Below are 15,939 nucleotides of genomic sequence, written 5' to 3'. Positions count from 1 at the left end.
CCAACAGAATCAACAAGCTCATTCGTAAGGCCAGTGATGTTGTAGGGGTGGAACTGGACTCTCGGATGGTGGTGTCTGAAAAGAGGATGCTGTCCAATTTGCATGCCATCTTGGACAATGACTCCCATCCACTCCATAATGTACTGGTTAGGCACAGGAGTACATTCGGCCAGAGACTCATTCCACCGAGATGCAACACTGAGCGTCATAGGAAGTCATTCGTACCTGTGGCCATCAAACTTTACAACTCCTCCCTCGGAGTGTCAGACACCCTGAGCCAATAGGCTGGTCCTGGACTTATTTCCACTTGGCATAATTTACTTATTATTATTTAATTATTTATGGTTTTATATTGCCATATTTCTTCACTATTTTTGGTGTGGCTGTAACGAAACCCAATTTCCCTCGGGATCAATAAAGTATGTCTGTCTGTATATGGATTTTAGTAAGGCATTTGGCAAGGTCCTTTATGGGAGGCTTATTCTGAAGGTTTTGATGCCTGGGATCCACAATGAATTGGCTGTTTAGTTTCACAATTGGCTTGCGCATTGAAGATAGGTATTGATAGATGGGGCTTATTCTGGCTGGAGGTCAGCCAGAATGTACCACAGGTATCTGTACTGGGACCTCTGCTTGTGATATAAATGACCGAATGAAAATATAGATGGGAGGGTTAGTAAGTTTGCGGGTAATACAAAGATTAGTGTTGTTTTGGTTAGTGTAGAAGACTAGTGAAGGAATGCAGTGGGATATAGAACAGTTGAAGTAATGCGTGATGTAATTTAACCCAACCAATGGTGAAATATTGCACCTTGGGAGATCAAATGTAAAAGCAATATGCTGTTAATGTCAAGACTCTTAATAGTGTTGATAAGCAGAGGGATCTTGGCATCCAAATTCATAACTGCCTGAAATCGCCTATAATAGAGTGGTAAAGCAGGCATGTGTCGCGCTTGCCTTTTCTAGTCAAGGAATTGAGTTCAAGAGTCCGGAAGTTAGTTAAAGCTTTATAAAATTCTAGCTAAGCTGCATCTGGAGTATTGCATTCAGTTCTAGTTGCCCCGTTTTGGGAAGGTTGTTGAGGCCATATAGACGGTGCAAAAGAGGTTTACCAGGATGCTTTCTGGATTGGAGGGCATGTGCTATAATGAGAGGTTGAACAGACTTGACTTGTTTTCTCTGGAGTGATGGAAGCTGAGGGGAGATCTGATAGAGGTTTATAAGAGTATGAGAGACGTAGAAAGAGTATGTTGCCAGTATCTTTTTCCTAATGTTAAAATGTTTGATAAAGAACGTATGCCTTTAAAGTCAGAAGAGTTAAGTTTAAAGGAGAAACATGAATGGTGGGTGCCTGGAATATGCCTGGGTGGAAGTGGAGACAAACCGCTGTTCAAGCGGCTCTAAGGTGAGCATATGAATGTGTGAGAAATGGAAGGATGTAGGCACCCTATAGACAGAAGGGATTACTTGGGCATTTGATTACTAATTTAATTAGTGGGCAATATTGTGGGCCAGAGGACCTATTCCTTTACTATACTATTGTACAAGATGCTGGTGAGACTGCACTTGAGGTATTGTGCTCAGCTGCACTGTTGTAGGACAGACATCAAACTGGAAAGATTTACGCAGGTCAGTGAATCTGTAAATGTCATATATACTGAGGTACAGGGAAAACTTGTCTTGCACACTGTCCCCAGGAGGTCATTTCATTATGACAGTGCGTTGAGGTAGTACAAGGTACAGCACAGGGACAAACACTTCAGTTCACTATGTCTGTAGTGACCATGATGCCAATCTGACTAATCCCATCTGTCTGCATGTGCTCTGTATTCCTCTATTCTCTGCTTGTTCATGTGTCTAAACAATTTTAATAATATATGACCAGATTAGATTTAAAGTGCTCAGTAATTGGATCCTTGATTTCCTCACTTGCAAACCCAGTCAGTGTGGATTGCCAGCAACAGCTCCTCCAGTCTCCATCAACACAGGTGCACCACAAGGCTGTCGTTACACCTATGATTGTGTAACTAAGCACAGCTCCAAAACCATATTTAAGTTTGCTGATGACTCCACTGTTGTTGGCCAAATCAGCAGATAGAAGGGTCATTGAAAATCTTGACTGGTGCCAGAACAACAACCTCTTATTCAATGTCAGCAAGACCAAAGAACTGATTATTGACACATGAAACCAGATGTCCATGAGCCAGTCCTCAACTGGGAATCAGAAGTGAAGAGGGTCAGCAACTTTAAATTCCTTGGTGTTATCATTCCAGAGGACCCATAAGTGCAATTATGAATAAAGCATAGCAGTGGCTCTACTTCCTTAGAAATTTGCAGAGATTAGCATGACATCTGAAATTTGAAGAACTTCTATAGATGAGGGGTGGAGAGTATATTGACTGGCTGCATCACAGCCTAGTATGGAATCACCAATGCCCTTGAACAGAAAGTCGTATAAAAAGTTGTTCATACTACCCAGTTCATCATGGGCAAAGCCCTCCTTACCGTTGAGCACATCTACATGGAGGGCTGCCGCAGGAGAACAGCATCCATCATCAAGGATTCCTATCAACTAGGTCAGTGCTCTCTTCTCACTGCTGCCATAACAAAGAAGCTACAGGAGCCTCAGGACTCACATCACCAGGCTCAGGAACGGTTATTATCCCTCAACAATCAGGCTTGAAACAAAGGGGATAACTTCACTTGCCTCTTTACTGAACTGTTCCCACACATTACGGCTTACTCCCAAGGACTCTTCACCTAATGTTCTCTATTTATTGCTTATTTATAATTATTATTCTTTTTGTATTTGCACAGTTTGTTGTCTTTTGCACATTAGTTGTCTGTCTTATTGGTGCGGTCTTTCATTGATTCTGTTATGGCTATTGGATTTATTGAGTATGCCTTCAAGAAAACAAATCTCAGGGTTATATGTGGTGACAAATGAGATACTTTATTAATAAATTTACCTTGAACTTTGAAGTAACTTGGCTTTCGAAATGACTGTAAATACCAAGATCTGCATCTGTGTTTAAGTATTTTTAAGGTGATCTCCCTCAGAGGCGATGTATGTCAGAGTTACGTGGAATAAGGTATCAAAACACAGAATAATAGAAAGTGCTGGGAAAAAATATCAGCTGATCAGGCTTTATCTGTGCAAAACAGAAGTAGTTTTGCTCAAGCATCATCTTGCAAGGGCGTGCTGTCAGACACGTTCCTGCACCTCCCTCTATTGTTACATGTATGGATTAAAGAAGGTAGGATTGTTCTCCAATAAGGAAGGTATAAGGCTTAGTTTTGATATTAATGTAATGTGCTGTAATGGCTTCTCTAAAGTTTCACTGCTAAGGCTAATGAAATGGTTTCTCTGTAATGTTCACTGCTGAGGTAACGGTTTATCTGTAGCAGCGCTGTTTGGGTTATGGCTGGAGATAACAGGACTGTGGGATGCATGTTAGCCAATCAGGACAGGGGACACCGTGCAGCATCCGCCCAAATGAGATTTCTTAAGTTTGGCCAGGCCAGTGGTTATCACCCCCTATATTAAGTCACTAGCCGAAGTGAGAGTTACACTAATGTTATACCCTGGTTCACATTTTTACTGCCATACTGTAGGTATTTCATTTCAGCAGTTCTGTAAGAGCAGCCTGTTCTGCTTTCAACATAGTTGGGTTATTGTTGAAGATGAGGATGCTGAGGAATGTGTGTCCTCTGAGGAAGATGGTGGAACTGGGAGATTTTGTGAAGAACACTAAGGTCTTTTTTTGCTTCAGCGGAAGGTGAAGAGAGAAGATGCTGGAGAGAACTGATCGTAGGATTTGACCCAGCGGGGGACCATGATTCAATGCAGCAAGGTGTTGGGGTTCACTGGGGATCGGTGAATATGTGTGACTTTTGGAAGAGTTGAGCTCCAACTTGGGCACATTTAACTGTTTAATTATAATGGGCCCTTTTTGTTTATTTTTTTCTCTTTCCTAACCCTTGAGTTAAGAGTCATAAATATAATTTCTTCAATTATAGGCAGTGTGCTGTCTGGTATTTCATGGCACTGAGCTGTAACAGGGTAGCAAATTACACAGCATCCACACAAACCGAGGTTTGGTTGTGGGAGAGCCGTCTCAATCTCGTGGGTTTGGCAGGACCGGAATGTGTCTTCCCTAGACTTGTGCAGCCAAGGAAACCAGTGGGTTTTCACTAAGAAGAAACTGGACTGTTTATGGAGAAACTTCCACTGGTAGAAATTGCAAAACATAAGAGGCATTGGGAGACATGATCAGCACACAAAATATTGCAGGAACTCAGCAGGTGAGATAGCATCTAAATGAAATTAACCATTGATGTTTGGGCTGAGATCTTACTTCAGGACTGGAAGAGGTTTATGATAATAAAAGATTTTGTTTGAGCATAGTGCTGTTTAACAACTTCAGGTATTAATTTATAAAAGTTATTTGGGCTTCTTTCCCAGCAGTATAGTCACTGCTACACCTGACACAGTATAGGAGGCATTCCTGTTGTCTAATGAAAGTTGGCTTCCATTCATTTTTTGCAGTCTACGGAATAATGTTTGCCAGTCAGAAACCTTCCCCATGTTATTTGAAGATGTATACTTTAATTCAGTGGGGAGTTAAAAAGTTGAGTTTTAGAGACTGGGATAATGCTGATTATTTTTGAGCATCCAAGGTTATTCTGCATTATGTACTGAATTACTATCTAGTACACCTTGTTAAAGGTTATGATATTGAACTTGCAAGGGGAAATGAATAAATATAGATTGAAATAATCCTGCTGAAGGGACTGTGCCTGAAACATGGACTCTTTTCCATAGATGCTGCCTGCCCTGTTGAGTTCCTCCAGCATTTTGCGTGTGTTGCTTGGATGTGTCTCAGTTGAGAGTAACAAACTGACTCTGGATCGGATTGACCACTTAATTCCCAGTCCAAAAATGGTATTAAATATGTCCACATGTGAATTACCAGTAAAACAAAATGTAATATTTGAAAGGTATGTAAATATTGGTGTCGCTTACATTCAACCTTTGAGATAATTTATATTGCACTGGATCCAGTGCCTCTCTTTCCCTTGAGTAGATCGTCATCAGGAAATCCCAGGCTAAATATAAATTGCCAGTGCTCAATACGACGAGTTGCCAAACAAGTCTTTTCAAACATTGTGTAGGACCTCTGTATAAACATAATGTGCTTGTTTTTTTTTCTGATGAATATATTCCTTCGTCAATAGCTTTTTCTTCTCTCCTCCCTCTCTATTCCCTCATTAAAAAGTATTTGCTCCTTTAGCATTCCATGTTTTCTGTCACCTCTAATCCATTGTGACTTTCTTGGGTCCAAGTTTATTGCAGAATGATGCAGTGTTACAATTAGTTTTGATCTAAATCTAAGTTACAGTAAAGTCTTTCAACTCCCTAGTGTTGCACTATCCTGGCTGGAATACTTGTTACTTTATTGTTGGGTCAGAATTCCCTCCTTGACAGCATTGTGGATTCACCATCAGTCAATGCAGGGATTGCAATATTTCTAACAAAAAAATGTCTAAGAGAATCTTTTTGAAGCAGCTCGAAATTGGGAGTAAATATAGCAGTCTGACCTTGTAGATTTGCCTAGATTTGATAGATATATTTAAAATTCTAAGCCTACTTGGGTCTGTCTCACCTTCCATTATGTGGGTGTCCTTTGATTTCTGATTTTTTTTTGCTATAGCACAATTGATTTATAGGAATATTTGTCCCTACATCACTAAGCTTTCTTCACTGTAACAAAAATCCTTTGTGTTAAACGGCAAAGGGAAGACTTGTATCAACGTTAGCAATAAGCAACAATAGCAATTGTGCTGAAGCTACATGCTATTTAGTGGACTGATCTTCATTAAATACAGGCTGGACCATCTTGATTAAGAGCTGATTAGCCATTTTACTGCTGCTGCTAGTAAAATGGTACCTCTGGAAATACGTGGTAGTAAAAGGAAGATGAAGAGGAAGGAAAAGGTTAGGCAGAAGATCATAATCAAAGACATAGGCCCCTTCATTTAGTGAAGGAAAAAATGAGATTTTATGGCAAGATTTTAAAGAATATGATTGGGAGATTGATGTTGTGAAAGTGCCAATATGATCAAAGGCAGCCATGGCTGATATAAACATTTCCAAAAATGTGCATTGTGCATATTACTTGTTTGTATTGTAGGTACTGTGATGGCAGAACATTTTTTGAAATGTGTTGAAATGGATCATGGGGAGAGTGCCTTCACTCCTAACAAGTTTAATATAGAAGAGATAGGGCTCTTTAGAAAGTGAATGTTCTCTCTGCATCCATCTCGGGAGATGAGAAAAATGACCCAGGCTACAACGAATCCAAAGTCCATCATGACCTTTTCCTTGGAGATTTTGTTGAGAGTGACCCTAAAGTTAAATATCTCTTAACCTGATTGTTCTGGAAGGTTAGTTAGGAAGGTTCAATCATTAGGTATTAATATTGAAGTAGTAAAATGGATTCAACAGTGGCTGGATGGGAGATGCCGGAGAGTAGCGGTGGATAATTGTTTGTCAGGTTGGAGGCCGGTGACTAGTGGTGTGCCTCAGGGATCTGTACTAGGTCCAATGTTGTTTGTCATATCCATTAATGATCTGGATGATGGGATGGTAAATTGGATTAGTAAGTATGCAGATGATACTAAAAAAGGTGGCATTGTGGATAATGAAGTAGGTTTTCAAAGCTTGCAGAGAGATTTAGGCCAGTTAGAAGAGTGGGCTGAAAGATGGCAGATGGAGTTTAATGCTGATAAGTGTGAGGTGCTACATTTTGGTAGGAATAATCCAAATAGGACATACATGGTAAATGGTAGGGCATTGAAGAATGCAGTAGAACAGAGTGATCTAGGAATAGTGGTGCATAGTTCCCTGAAGGTGGAATCTCATGTGGATAGGGTGGTGAAGAAAGCTTTTGGTATGCTGGCCTTTATAAATCAGAACATTGAGTATAGGAGTTGGGATGTAATGTTAAAATTGTGCAAGGCATTGGTAAGGCCAAATTTGGAGTATTATGTACAGTTCTGGTCACTGAATTATAGGAAAGATGTCAACAAAATAGGGAGAGTACAGAGGAGATTTACTACAATGTTACCTGTGTTTCAGCACCCAAGTTACAGGGACAGATTGAACAAGTTAGGTCTTTATTCTTTGGAGTGTAGAAGGTTGAGGGGGGACTTGATAGAGGTATTTAAAATAATGAGGGGGATAGATAGAGTTGACGTGGATAGGCTTTTTCCATTGAGAGTAGGGGAGATTCAAACAAGAGGACATGAGTTGAGAGTTAGGGGACAAAAGTTTAGGGGTAACCTGAGGGGGAATTTCTTTATTTAGAGAGTGGTAGCTGTGTGGAATGAGCTTCCAGTAGAAGTGGTAGAGGCAGGTTCGGTATTGTCATTTAAAGTAAAATTGGATAGGTATATGGACAGGAAAGGAATGGAGGGTTATGGGCTGAGTGCGGGTCAGTGGGACTAGGTGAGAGTAAGCACTTGGCACGGACTAGAAGGGCCGAGATGGCCTGTTTCCATGCTGTAATTGTTATATGGTACATGATTGATCTGAAGGATGTTCTAGTACCAGACTTCCAATGGTGCAGTGCACTAACAAAAACAGTTTGGAGAATAATGCCAAACTTCCAAGATGATACCATGTTTTTCATTCATTCATTAATATTGTGCGAGGAGCACCTTAACAATGGAACCTTGTTCATGGTTGACATTGCCCTAACAATCTGGTTGACAACAAGGGTTGACAGCATCTTTTTCCTCCCAACACTATTTTGTTGCAAATCATGGACCAGATTCTATGAGCAGGTCAAGGCTGTAGTGAAGGATGCAGCATGTCATTTTGGAGACATGACAATAATGAGCCTACTATTCAGTGATTTAAATGAGTGCAATATCAACCGTGCCATGGATTACGTTAATCCCTCTAGGGATCAAATAATTATACAAGTATATGGGGAACATATATGGTGCACTAATAACAGAGTTGTCATGATTTGAATTTCCCCAATATTGATAGGCATCTCCGTAGAGCAAGGGGTTTAGATGGGGTGGAGTTTGTCAGGTGTGTTCAGGAAGGTTTCCTGACACAATATGTAGATAAGCGTACAAGAGGAGAGGCCATACTTGATCTGGTATTGGGAAATGAACCTGTTTCTCAGTGGGAGAGCATTTTGGAGATAGTGATCATAATTCTATCTCCTTTACCACAGCATTGTAGAGAGGTAGGAACAGAAAAGATAGGGAAGTGTTTAATTGTACTAAGGGGAAAAAAGAAGCTATCAGGCAAGAACTTGGAAGCATAAATTGGGAACAGATGTTCTCAGGGAAATGTATGGCAGAAATGTGGCAAATGTTCAGGGGATATTTATGGAGTTCTGCATGGGTATGTTCCATTGAGATGGGGAAGGATGGTAGGGTACAAGAACCATGGTGTACAAAGGTTGGTTAAAATCTAGTCAAGAAGAAGAAAGCTTATGAAAGGATCAAAACCTAGGTAATGATAGAGATTTAGAAAATTATAAGGCTAGCAGGAAGGAGTTTAAGAATGAAATTAGGAGAGCCCAAGGGTACATGAGAAGGCCTTGTGAGCAGGATTAAGGAAAAACCCAAGGCATTCTACAAGTATGTGAAGAGCAAGAGGATAAGACATGAGAGAATAGGACCAATCAAGTGTGATAGTGGAAAAGTGTGGATGGAACTGGAGGGGATAGCAGAGGTACTTAATGAGTTCTTTGCTTCAGTGTTCACTACGGAAATGGACCTTGGCAATTGTAGGGATGGCTTACAGTGGACTGAAAAGTTTGAGCATATAGATGTTAAGAAAGGGGATGCGCTGGAGCTTTTAGAAAGCAACAAGTTGGTTAAGTCACCAGGACTGGACGAGATGTACCCCAGGCTACTGTGGGAGGTGAGGGAGGAGATTGCTGAGCCTCTAGCTATGGTCTTTGCATCATCAGTGGGGATAGAAGAGGTTCTGGAGGATTGGAGGGTTGCAGATGTTGTCCTCTTATTCAAGAAAGGGAGTAGAGATAGCCCAGGAAATTGTTGACCAGTGAGTCTTACTTCAGTGGCTGGTAGAATCCTGAGACAGGATTTATGAACATTTGGAGAGGCATAATATGTTTAGGCTTTGTTAAAGGCAGATTGTGCCTTATGAGCCTGATCGAATTTTTTGAGAATGTGACTAAGCACATTGAAGATAGAGCAGTAGACGTAGGGTATATAGATTTCAACAAGGCATTTGATAAGGTACCCCATGCTAGGTTTATTGAGAAAGTAAGGAGGCATGAGATCCAAGGGGACATTGCTTTGTGGATCCAGAATTGGCTTGCCCACGGAAGGCAAAGAGTGGTTATAGATAGGTCATATTCTGCATGGAGGTTGGTGACCATTGGTGTGCCTCGGGGATCTGTTCTGGGACCCCCTGCTCTTTGTGATTTTTATAAATGACCTGGATGAGGAAGTGGAGGGATGGGTTAGTAAGTTTGCTGATGATACAAAGGTTGGGGGTGTTGTGGATAGTGTGGAAGGCTGTCAGGGGTTACGGCGGGATGTTGATAAGATGCAAAACTGGACTGAGAAGTGGCAGATGGAGCTCAACCCAGATTAAGTGAGAGGTTGTTCATTTTAGGAGGTCAAATATGATGGCAGAATATAGTATTAATGGTAAGACTCTTGGCAGTGTGGAGGATCAGAGGGATCTTGGGGTCGAGTCCTTAGGACACTCAAAGCTGCTGCGCAGGTTGACTGGTTAAGAAGGCATGTGGTGCATTGAACTTCATCAACCATGAGACTAGCTTCAAAAGATGGAGGTAATGTTAAAGCTGTATAGGACTCTGGTCAGACCCTACTTGGAGTACTGTGCTTAATTCTGGTCACCTCACTAAGACAAGGATATGGAAACTATAGAAAAGATGCGGAGGAGATTTACAAGGATGTTGCCTGTGTTGGGGAGCATGCCTTATGAGAACAGGTTGCATGAACTCGGCCTTTTCTCCTTGAAGCGACGGAGGATGAGAGGTGACCTAATAGAAGTCTATAAGATGATGAGAGGCATTGATTGTGTGGATGGTCAGAGGCTTTTTTCCAGGGTTGAAATGGCTAACACAAGAGGGCACAGTTTTAAAGTGCTTGGAAGTAAGTACAGAGGAGATGTCGGGTCAGTTTTTTACGCAGAGGGTGGTGAGTGCGTTGAATGGGCTGCTGGTGATGCTGGTGGAGGTGGGTACAATAGGGTCTTTTAAGAGACTCCTGGACAGGTACATGGAGCTTAGAAAAATAGAGGTCCTAGGTAATTTCTGAAGTAAGTGCATGTTCAGCACAGCATTGTGTGCAGAAGGGCCTGTATTGTGCTGTAGGTTTTCTATGTTTTTACATTAACATTCTGGCCAGACTACACCAGCAGTATTGTGAGCAGTTTTGGACACCTCATCGAAGAAAGGAGGTGCTGGGATTGGAGAGGATCCCAAGGAGGTTCGTGAGAACATTCTTGGGAATGATAGGATTAAGAAATGAGGAGCCTGGGATGGCTCTGGGTCTGTACTCACTGGAATTTAGAAGAAACTGGGAAGGGATCTCATTGAAAGCTATTGAATATTGAAGGTCCCAGATCGTGGATTTGGGAGGATGTTACCAGTAATGAGGGAATCTAGCGCCAGACGACACAGCTTCAGAATACAAGAATATCCTTTTAGAACATAGACGAGGACTTTTTTTTATATAGCTAAAGGGTGGCGAATGTGGGATTCATTGCAACAGATGGTTGTGCAGTCCAAGTCATTGGTGGAAGTAAAGTGGAAGTAGCTAGGTTCCTGATTAATAGGGACATCTGTGTTACTGGAAGAAGGCAGGAGAATCGGATTGAGAGAGATAATACATCAGCCATGATTGAATGGTGGAGCAGACTCAATAGGCTGAATGGACTAATTCTGCTCCTATGTCTTATGGTCTGTGTATGTGTATGATTCTTGTAGATTTACAAACCTGAAAAAGCCTAAAATGATGCTTTTAAATGAACAAAAAAAGGATGGATTTGGTGGAATGTTGTTCTTGAATCACAGGTTGAGATTGCAAATGAGACTGTTCCTCAGATTCTAACACAGAGGTGACAGGTGGAGAAAACAGCCACCAGCATGGTGTGACCACGTGGTAGAAAAAAAAGCCACAATTTGTTGTAAAGTGTTTCATCAAATGAAGAAGAGGAAGCTTTCAAGATATCCATTGACACCTTGCTTTTGATACTTCTATCAACCACCAAGAAACAATCATTGCTTTCAACATCATATACTCTAACTATCCTGTCCCCTTACCATAGCAGTATTAGACAACAGCAAGCAGGAGAATCTGGAACAATCACTGACCCTGGAGGAGCTGACTGGCTCCATTGGTTTCATTGCTTTTAATGGAACTCTCATGAGTGACTGAGGACCGGCTGAGTTATACTTTGCTCTATGGAACTGGATGGGCCCAGAGCTGCTGGAAGTCAACAGCACTGTGCTTTAAGTTGGCAGCATGTCAGATTCCATAAGGGAAGGCTTCATAATCCTCATCTACAAGCAGAAGGGGGAGAGGGATGATATTAGGAATTGGGGAACCATTTCACTCTTCGCTACATTTTAGCCTACGACATCTTGTTCAACACTGTTGCCAACAGGGTCAGTCTTCCCTGGGACAGATGATCCACCTGGACCAAATCTGTGCTGTACCTGGCAGCAAGATCTTTGACACCCTTACTCTGGGACACCATTGCTTACGCACAGAACAGGACGGTGGGCGTCTGCCTGGTCAGCTTGAATGAGGAAAAATACACTTATGTGATGAACATACTGTCCAAACTAGGCTTTGTGGAGGGGATCAGGAATGATATCCAATTGCTCTGCACAGACATCGGTAGTGGAGTCCAAATCAAGGGTGAGAAACAGGTGTCTTCTCCATTTAGTTTAGAGTCCAGCAAGGTTGTCCACTCTCCCTGTCTTGTTTTTCTGCTGTATAGAACCCCTTTGCCATAGCCATCAGGAAAGACAAGGACATAAGAGGGGTGACGTTGCGGGGCAGAAGAGGAACTCAAGTGGAAACCCTCCTCTGCATGAACAATATTATCATCTTGTGCTCTGATCTGAGGTTGGTTCACAGATTGATCAGTGCTGACTAGTTTCAGTTGGCATCAGGAGCCAGGGTTAACTGCATGAAGAGCAAGACCATGCTTTTCAGCAACTGTCCTGACTAGTCCAGTGTCCCCTTCGCTGTTAGACCGATGGCATCCTAGCTGAAGGTGCTGGGGATCTCGTTTGGAGGGGCTGAAGCTTGCAGCAACAATTGGCCTGTGGATTGGGAAGGTAAAACAGAAATTGGTCTGTGGGGAGGACATCCCCTAACAACTTGGTCTTTAAGTGTGAGCTGTTCTCAGGGCTGCTCTACTTGGTGTAGATGTGGCTTGTCCCCTGTTCCTCCACCTTGGCAATCAACCAAGTCATCTTCAGTTTCATCTAGTGATCCAAGATGGAGCGTGTTAGATGCATCACAATGCACATCCCTAGACAATGGGGGCAAATAAGTATAGAATGTCACCGTCACTCTGATGACCACCATCCTGGGTGGCTGCATTAAGCTGTGTGCAGAGCCTAAGAATATGGACACCAATTACCATTATGTTTTGTGGTCCTATCTGTTCCCAGGTTTGTGAAGAATATGTCTGGCCTTGTTGCCATGCAATGGCCCAGTCAGCTGGACATTGCTGCACTTACTTTTCATGGAAAAGTTCTTCCAGGCCAACACCTTTGACCATGTGCATCAGGTATGGAATGTCTTGTGGACAGAGCAAGAGCGGGAATTGATAGACACAGTGGATTGTTCGCTCATCAGACTGTCCTGACCATCTGGCAGAGCACCTCATCACCAGACCTTGCCAATAGTCACCAAGACCTTCACTTGCTGGCAATGAGAGGGCCCTTCAAGTAAGATCCTTCTGCTTGCCTGGTCCATCACTCCCACAGTGAGATTACTGTAATGGTGACGAGTTGGTTGCTCACTTCTTTGGGGACTGGATCTGCGAAGAGGGTGTGCAGAAAATGAAAGGGCCTGTGTCACAATTATCCCAAGCAGCTGCATGACAGAGCACTCTGATCTACGGCTGTTCCTAGGGATACACTCAGAGAATGGACATCAAGTGTTGTTGGCAGCTCATCTACTCAGTGAAAGATGCCCTTGATCCACCCAAAAGTTGTCGATCTGCCAGCACGTTGAGATGTCTGTAGAGGAATGCTGCTGATTGACACATTCCACACTGCAGAGTGTGCGCTGAGGGACTCACTGAAGCTAGGTGCGGCCAGTTCAAGGGCTTGGTGAGGAAGGAGCATGGTGTTGGAGAGGGACAGGCCAGGTTGGATGTGGAAGCCCCTCATTGTAGTAGTGTACCACGGGGCTACATGAGTTGCAACAGGCCTATTGGTTTTAAGGAATTTAATAGACTAGTAGCGAAGTATTGACAATGGACATAAGAATGAAAAGGCACTGAATGGTTTATTTTGTAAATAATGCATTGTGGCGACCCACTTTCTGTGCAGGCGAACCGGCTCACAAATAGCCAGCGCACAGGGGGAGACTTTGGTAAAGCACCTTTGATGTCATTTCCGCCCGGAGAGGGCAGGTGCTAGGGATTAAATGCCAGCACCACGAAGTTTGAATAAACTAGTCTTGAAATGACTTACCGACTGCATGTCGTCTTTAGCTCTGTATGTAGTACATTGCTACAGCATAAACTTAGTTTCTTTTGATATAATAAAAATCTTTATCCGTTTACTTGATACATCTTCAATAAGTTTCCTCAGTCTCTTTTCATTATTTCTCAAATCCCCAAATCCCTTTTAAAAAAAAAAAATCAGTGTGATTTGCTTTGTGAAGTTTGTTTTAAACATCAACTTCAAAAAATTGTCAAAAGGCAATCATATCAAGCGGTCAAACTTGGGTTTTAAGGTACTATGATTTTTCTTTGTTTAAACAGGGTTGAGAAGTACAGACCTTTGAAACTGAGTGAAGTAGTGGGAAATGAAGAAACAGTCAGTCGGCTGGAGGTAATTTTCTTGCATTTTTCTGCACTGTTTAAAGCCAAATTTCTCTTGACTGGTTGGGAACTTGATGAGCAAGGAAGAAACTAGGCTACATTTGTCGGACAAGGAAATTGATTTATTATTGTCAAATGTACTCAGATACAGTGAAAAAGTTTTACATTCTACCCATACAGTTAATTTCATTACAACAGTACTACCTTTGTACAGGGGAAAACAGTAACAGTATACAGAATAAAGTGTTACAGTCACAGTGCAGGCATACAATAAGGTGCAAGGCCATGATCAGTTAGATCAAGAGATCAAGTGTCCATCTTATCATACAAGAGGACTATTCAGTCAACCATGCATTCAGGTTTTTTTATTTCCTGTGAGATGATGGGGAGAAGAGAGAATGTCCAGGCTGGTTGGGTGGGTCTTTGGTTGTACTGGCTACTTTACTAAGGTAGCGAAAAGTGTATACAGAGTCCGTGGGTGGGAGGCTAGTTTTTGTGATGTGGAAGCTATGTTGAGAATTAGAGTAGTTTGCAACACAATTGAAAAGCAGAATCAACAACATAATAATCTCCCAGTTACTACAGGGGAGCAGGAGGTTGCAGGGTGAGTTGGAGTCAGTTCCTTGTGGACTTTATGCACCAATTTAAAAAAGCGAGCACAGCCTATCTGGACTTGTCTGCAGAGCAGATTACTTGGGTTAATAGTAAGTAGGGCTAATTAGCAAACATTGATTTTTTTTTAAAGCAGGGTTTGAGTGGAGTGGCCATTGTTGGAGCAGCCATTGTGTTAGAGTGGTCAGGCTTTGGTTCAATAGACTATGGCAAGAACAGGTGCAGGCTAAAATTTAAGTTTCAGAAGGTGCGGGAAATGAGAGAGATGCGTTTGAGAGCAGAGTTGATGGTGGAAGAAGGGAAGCCCCTTTGTTTAAAAAAGGATAAAAAGGATTACATCTCCTTCGTCCTAGAATGAAAAGCCTCATCCTGAGAGCAGATGCGGTGGAGACGGAGGAGTTGTGAGAAGGGGATTGCATTTTTGCAAGAGACAGGGTGGGAAGAGGAATAGTCCAGGTAGCTATGAGAGACATGGCATCTCTCCCATTTCCCGCACAACTGCTCTCACCCCCTCACCCCATCCGCCCGCCACCCCACTTGGGATAGGGTTCCCCTTGTCTTCACCTACCACCCTACCAGCCTCCAGGTCCAAAGTATAATTCTCCGTAACTTCCACCACCTCCAAAGGGATCCCACTACCAAGCACATCTTTTCCTCCCCCCCCCTTTCTGCTTTCCGCAGGGATCGCTCCCTACGCGATTCCCTTGTCCACTTGTCCCCCCCATCCCTTCCCACTGATCTCCCTCCTGGCACTTATCCTTGTAAGTGGAACAAGTGCTACACCTGCCCTTACACTTCCTTCCTCACCACTATTCAGGGCCCCAGACAGTCTTTACAGGTGAGGCGACACTTCACCTGTGAGTCGGCTAGTGTGGTATACTGCGTCCAGTGCTCCCGGTGTGGCCTTTTATATATTGGTGAGACCCAACGCAGATTGGGAGACAGTTTCGCTGAACACCTATGCTCGGTCCGCCAGACAAAGCAGGATCTCCCATTGGCCACACATTTTACTTCCATGTCCCATTCCCATTCTGATATGTCCGACTATGGCCTCCTCTACTGTCAAAAGAAATCCAAACTCAGGTTGGAGGAACAACACCTTATATACTGGCTGGGTAGCCTCCAACCTGATGGCATGAACATTGACTTCTGTAACTTCCGTTAATGCCCCTCCTCCCCTTCTTACCCCCATCCCTGACATATTTAGTTGTTTGGTTTTTTTTCTC

At 42.7% G+C, this 15,939-nt stretch overlaps 1 protein-coding gene across 1 annotated transcript in view; it reads left to right on the top strand.

The window, feature by feature from the left end:
- The window catches only part of rfc2 (replication factor C (activator 1) 2), a 62,635-nt gene that overhangs the window by 7,005 nt on the left and 39,691 nt on the right, over positions 1 to 15,939 (top strand). The window contains exon 2 of the mRNA XM_059972967.1: positions 14,042 to 14,111. Within this exon, the coding sequence (XP_059828950.1) occupies positions 14,042 to 14,111 (70 nt within the window). The remainder of the gene's footprint in view (positions 1 to 14,041; positions 14,112 to 15,939) is intronic.

Source organism: Hypanus sabinus, chromosome 6 (genome assembly GCF_030144855.1).
Source record: "Hypanus sabinus isolate sHypSab1 chromosome 6, sHypSab1.hap1, whole genome shotgun sequence".
In the NCBI taxonomy this organism is placed as follows: domain Eukaryota; kingdom Metazoa; phylum Chordata; class Chondrichthyes; order Myliobatiformes; family Dasyatidae; genus Hypanus; species Hypanus sabinus.
This window is presented reverse-complemented; position numbering and strand designations above follow the sequence as displayed.